At 33.4% G+C, this 6,327-nt stretch overlaps 1 protein-coding gene across 1 annotated transcript; it reads left to right on the top strand.

Moving 5' to 3' along the window:
* Positions 1-1,373: 1,373 nt before the first annotated feature.
* LOC120121547 (dof zinc finger protein DOF3.4-like) lies at positions 1,374-3,492 on the top strand. The gene is made up of 4 exons (XM_039140879.1): positions 1,374-1,435; positions 2,126-2,264; positions 2,499-2,560; positions 2,669-3,492. Exons 1-4 carry the CDS (start codon positions 1,374-1,376, stop codon positions 3,339-3,341), a joined length of 936 nt encoding a protein of 311 aa, XP_038996810.1. The 3' UTR covers positions 3,342-3,492.
* Positions 3,493-6,327: the final 2,835 nt, after the last annotated feature.

Here is a 6,327-nt window from a genome sequence, read left to right on the forward strand (position 1 = left end):
TAAGTCCTCAGACTTTCTAAAAAATTAATCAAGCCCTCAAACTTAGTCGAAAAATCAATTAAGTCCATCTACTACATCATGATCCATCATGTATTACCATAACAACATCGTGAACTGTCACATAATCATTTTAGATTATCATGTAAGCATTGTGGCGATTAATGTTTGATTCCGTTGGTCAAATGGTTATACTGATATTTTTCTCAACTTAAAGGTCCCATTGAGTGCAAAAAAGATTTAGTGGCTATGCAATTTTTTTCTAAAAGTTTGAGGGTCTTAAATATCACTAAATATATTTTTATTTTAATGATATTTTTGTGTGCTCTTTCTTACAACAATATTTTTTTGGGTGCATTTTTAGTTTAATTGATGTCCAATAGGCATTAACATTGTATTCTGATTATAAACTAAAAATAATTTTATCTTATAAATTTTCTTATCAATTATTTAATAAATATTCATTCATATCTATTTTAAAAAATTAGATATCAAATATATTTTCACTATTTTTATTTTGAAGTTTAAAATTTGATTTCTATTAACCAAACAAATTTTCTAATTTTTAAAAATTTAAAAATAAAAAACTATTTTCATAAAATAAAAATATAAAAATATTTTTTATACCAAACCAGCCTTAAATATTTTATCTTTACCTTAAACAAACTTAGGTGTTATCTTAACGAAAAAACAATATAAATCAAAATCTTCGACATCTGCAATTTTTTTTTGTTAAAGTATGTTGAAGGATTAAACTGATGTTTTAGTAATATTTTAAAGATTATATTAAAAATTAATTTTTTTATTATTATATCACATCATGAATTTAACATGCATTAATGATAGACTTAGGTAAAAAGCTAAAATGATTAAAAAGGGATTATTGTTCCTCTAAAAAATTTGGTATATTGACATTTTAGATATTTTTTAGTTTAAATATTAGTTTAATAAGACATTTGTCTCTTTTAATTTTTAAATTTAAATTTCTAATAAATTTTTATTCTTTTGATATAAAATAATTTTGTACTCTTCAACGTTTAATTTTAGCTATGTTCTTGAACAAAATGATTATTTCATTATAAATCAATAGCTTTAATGACTATAATATAACTTTTAAAATTTATTTAAATATTAATGATAATTTGTCCTATAACAAAACGCCAAAAACATAAGATACGTTGTTTTGCGCTTCATAAACTACTACTATAATATTAACAAAGATTTTTCATAGGGATAGGGTTCAGAACCTAGGAAACTGTTCAATTTTCCAACATTGAAGAGAGAGCATTTCTTCCTGCAATGGCTGCCCTCCATTCCTGCCGGAGCTATAAACATGAAACAACTCAACGGTGAGCATGTGAAAAGATGGACAAGCAATGAAGAAATTAACCACAGTAAAGAGCGAGAAATCCGGCATGAAGCTTGGGAAGAACCGAAGGTGTGGTACGGAGCAGGAATCTTGATACGGACGTGACGTGTCGAAAATATCAGAGAGGAGACCCAATAATTGAACCCCACGCAACCCGACACTCATGATTTTGTCATCCTCCATCAATTTCTCTATCCTCTTGCTTCTTTGACCATCACTTCAGTTATTTCTTTGTTTCCAAGTCTTTTGGCTCCCAATGCTTAGCCAGAAACTGTCGGGTATTTGGAATTATTAGCTGAACACTTCGGCATGCTTGTCTATACTACTTTTGGTTCAGTCTATTCATTGTTAGGATTATGGCAATGGCGCATTTTTCACTCAATGTATTGGAGTCTTGACTCTTGAAAGTTGAAATGAAAAGGGTTGTTGATGAAGTTTTGACTGTTTTCTTTATGGCCATGGAGGAAGAAAATTGTTAACTAGAAATATCATGGACAGTTAATATTTGCTTCGAATGTGGCTGTCCAAAAGTAAACTTGTAAATTTTCTTACAATCTACTTCATTATGAATTTAGTTCTGCCATGATCAGAATTAAAAGTTTTATGTTCTTTGAACTTTGCTGTCGTCTTTCATTATTGTTTACATGCATCCGAATTGGAAGATATCATTACAGAAACCAGAAAACTACACTCAATGGGACCCTTAATTGACTGCTTATCCACATCTGATGATTAACTTTTTCTTTTTGGGGCTCAAAGGCCAATAGCTAGAAAATCCAAAAAGAAGCAACTTAAACAGCAAACAACAGAGCAACAGCATGCAGCATTGCTGGCTGATGGAGCCGACCATCAACAGAGAGCGTCAGAGCTCATTCTGCATCCGACTTATGATAATCTAGTGCCTACAAAACACCATAAAAATCCTGTTTTTTTTTCACTCGTCTCTTGTTTAACCTTCACGACCTGTTTCACTGTCCTAATAGATTCTTTTATTCTCCTCTTTCTCTCCCCATAAAACCTCCTCTTTACTCTCTCTTTAAACACCAACAAGCGTTCACTTGAAGAAGATACTCTAACTTAACCCACTTTCGTTTTGTTTCAAAATGACGTCAAGTTCCGGGGATCAAAACAGGCGTTTAACCAAGTCTCATGGAGCCCCACCACCGGAACAAGAGCAACTGCTTTGTCCGCGCTGTGACTCCACCAACACTAAGTTTTGCTACTACAACAACTATAACTTCTCTCAGCCTCGCTATTTCTGTAAGTCCTGTCGCCGTTACTGGACTCATGGGGCACCCTTAGGGACATCCCTCCACCACCGGAACAAGAGCAACTGCTTTGTCCGCGCTGTGACTCCACCAACACTAAGTTTTGCTACTACAACAACTATAACTTCTCTCAGCCTCGCTATTTCTGTAAGTCCTGTCGCCGTTACTGGACTCATGGTGGCACCCTTAGGGACATCCCTATTGGCGGTGGTACCAGGAAAAATGCTAAGCGTTCACGCATCAGCAGCACCACAACCACCCATGGCACAGCTTTTTCCGCAACCAATGCCACCACCACCACGACCACTAATCATCATAACTTCCCATTACCTACCACCCCCGTTTTGTTGCCAATCTATACTAATCAGGGAAGTATTGGTATTGGTGGAGAGTCCAAGGGCAATATTTTTGGAAGTTTTACTTCATTGTTGAATACTCAGGGGCCTGGTTTTCTAGCTCTTGGTGGATTTGGACATGGTATTTCTCCAACGCTCGAGGATGTTGAATTTGGGCTTGGAAGAGGAATGTTGCCTTTTCCGGGCGTAGGAGATGGAGCTGCTGCTGTTGGTGGGCGTGGCAATGTTGGGGCTACCATGGGAATGGGGAATATATGGCAGTTTGAAGGTGGAGAGTCTGGTTCTGTTGGCGGGGATTGCTTTTCCTGGCCTGATCTTGCCATTTCAACGCCTGGAAATGGTACCAAGTGAATCTTCTCTTTAGGTTTCTTTGTCTTCTTAACGTTTCTAGTACAAGGTGAATATAGTGAGTGCCGAGAGTAAACTGTTAGCTACATGAAAATACAAATTGGACTATGACTTTTCTTTATTGTTCTTTGGTGAGTTAATGCCATGGGATTTGGTTTGTTTTGTCTGCCGTTTTCATGCAAGGACATGGCTTAAATCAAAATGATTAGTCTGTGAAGTTTTTTATGTTGATATGCTAAACCTTTACCACTTTAATTTCAAAAAAATTCACCGGAGCTAGCCAAATAAACTTTCTGTTAGCCTTCTTGTTTCAGGATGTTTTGATGGCCGAATGGTTTTTTTATTAATATCTTCGATGATTTTGTTTAACCAAATGGAATGCCAATTAAACATTGTGAAAGTTTATTAGTATCATGATGAAGACGAGCCTTTAACAGTTCTATTCCTTAATATTAGTAAAAATGCCTCGTTTAATTTTAAAAAAATGGTTAACTACACCTATGGCCACTATTTTTGAATAAGTTTTCATTTTACTCACTGAAGTTTCAAATGTAATAATTTGATCACTAACGTTATCGATTTGTAACAAAATGATCACTCCACCACTATCTCTATTAAATTGATGATGTGGTAGCATTAATTAAAAAAGTTAATATCCAATTTTACCCTTAAACTACGGTTAAAACATCAAATAGGGTCATTGAACAATGTTTTTATATTAAATTTACCTTCAAAATTTTTTAATTTGATAAAAGAAGAGGTTCAAACGATTGTAAGTTGAGGATTATCCAATTTTTAAACTTTAATAAAAGATACAGGATCGACGATGTTACTTTGAACATTAACTTATTAACGAATGACCAGAAAATGATGGGTTAGCTTTTACTTGAATCTTTGAACTTGGTCCACTAATAACAATGATCAGGGGAGGTATTTATATATTTTCCTATTGTTTGTGTAGCAATAACTTTATTTGTTTCATGCATGAGTTATGCTTCAATAGGTGGTAATGAACCAAACAGTAATAGAAAATAAACAAATCTTTTTTTTCTTTATTTTGAAGGTTGTTGCAATCAAGAAAATGGAGGTGACACCATCCAAAGAAGTTGAAGGATAACGTGAATTCCATGTTGAAGTTGATTTCCATGTTGAAGTTGATATCTTGAGCAAACTTGACCATCTGAATCAGGGAGCAAGTGACCAAAACCTTGTAGCAGAAGCTTCAAGTCTTCAACTGACACTTAAATAACCCATTTATCCCTGGTTTTCATCATTTTACTGATTTTGTGTTACCTAACTTCATTTCATTTTCAGATATCTTACTCAAAAGCTTCGGTTGATAAAGAAACAACCCATTTATCCCTCCACCATTTCGCCACTGAGAAAAATAATACAACTACCACTGTAATATAGAAAAGTATTCTTTGAATCTAACTAACTCCCATATATATATAGTTTGCATATGCTTATACCCATATTTAAAACACACACGCTTTATTTACAATTAAGAATTTTTTTCTTTTCTTTAGTTTTTGGGACCATAATTTTACCATGCTTAACTATCATAATTGATTTTAATATGTTGATTTGCAGTGGATTTGCTTTATAGATTTCTTTAATTTCAGCAAAAGTAAGAGATTTTGTTGTAGATAGTTAGACATAAGGGAACCAAATGCTATTGAACATTTAAATTCTTGACACTGCTTCGATCGTTCTTTATTTTTGTATTATTTTTATGCGCAGTTGCATTTGGAGTAGTTTTGTAACCCCCTAAACCTAACCTGGACGTTATGCCCAAATCTAGGCAGCTACATATCGTATTCATATTTAAAACAACATTAAAATCCATATAACAATATAATATGAAAATAATCATTAGAAATATTCATACGATAAAAATCTATATATCAATATATACATATATCTGAAAAATCGTATAAAACATATATATATCCAAATACTGGTAATACAGATATATCGAGATGGTAGCAAAAACAAGCGTCACCAAAGTATAACAAAAAAAGGCATATATAGATATACAGTGGTACAAAAATAGGAGTAGTCGGTTCTCCAGATGACAAGTCTGCTAGCCTACGGTCTGCTACTATCTGAAAAGGTTAAATTTTACAGAATGAGCTAAAAAACCCAATGTGCTTCTTAGGGTGTATAAAAATATACATATAAAATAATTCAATAAAATCAGTTTATCAAATATGTTTTAAAAATATGAACACTACCCCATCCGATCACCAGAATGTGTGGGTTCCCGAGAACCATACATCCACATGTATACCCGATAAGGCCTTATACATATAGCATAAGGACATGCGGTAATGACTTACCCTGACCACAAAGCTGAGGAGCTTGCGGTAAGGAATTACAAGTCATAGACTAGGCCTGAGATACTTCCTCCAATAATAACCCTAATGATAGTAATAAACATGTATGTATTTGAGTGAAAACGATCATTTAATTTAGTAAAACATGAAAAATATTCCAGACTCCGAAATCAGATACAAAAAAATAGAATTCAGAGATCATATAAAAAAATGTACATTAAATCAGATATCAGATAAACAATATTAAGAAAATTAGGTACGCGTTGTAAAAATATTCAGTATTATAAGAAATCTAAAACAATTTAGATGAACAGTTTAAAACAGTTATGTAACACCATCATGAAACACACTTGTACCGGTCTGAGTAGTCTGATAAGTCTGAGTAGTCTAATAAGAAAGCATACTACTGAGTCTGTCAATCACAATCAGCGGCAGTGCTAGATCCTACGAATAAAAAAATCCATATCATAATCGTAATAATTATAATAATAACACCTATTTAAACAATTTACATATACATACGAGTAACTCTCAAGGAATGCGAATCATATGGATCTGACGGATGGGAAGCACCGGGTCTAACCGACCCTTGGTCTGTTGAAATACAAGTACGTTCATAAAACTATATTCTCGAATCAGTTCTCTAATCA

The sequence above is a fragment of the Hibiscus syriacus genome, unplaced genomic scaffold (assembly GCF_006381635.1).
Source record: "Hibiscus syriacus cultivar Baekdansim isolate YM2019G1 unplaced genomic scaffold, ASM638163v2 tig00110377_pilon, whole genome shotgun sequence".
In the NCBI taxonomy this organism is placed as follows: Eukaryota; Viridiplantae; Streptophyta; class Magnoliopsida; order Malvales; family Malvaceae; genus Hibiscus; species Hibiscus syriacus.

Bases quoted from the DNA above. Each gene is read 5' to 3' on its own strand.
- LOC120121547 (XM_039140879.1), top strand. From the start codon at position 1,374: ATGAAGAAATTAACCACAGTAAAGAGCGAGAAATCCGGCATGAAGCTT. The intron at 1,436-2,125 runs GTGTGGTACGGA...TGGGGCTCAAAG, and splicing joins AAGCTTGGGAAGAACCGAAG to GCCAATAGCTAGAAAATCCA. The intron at 2,265-2,498 runs GTGCCTACAAAA...GGATCAAAACAG, and splicing joins ATCCGACTTATGATAATCTA to GCGTTTAACCAAGTCTCATG.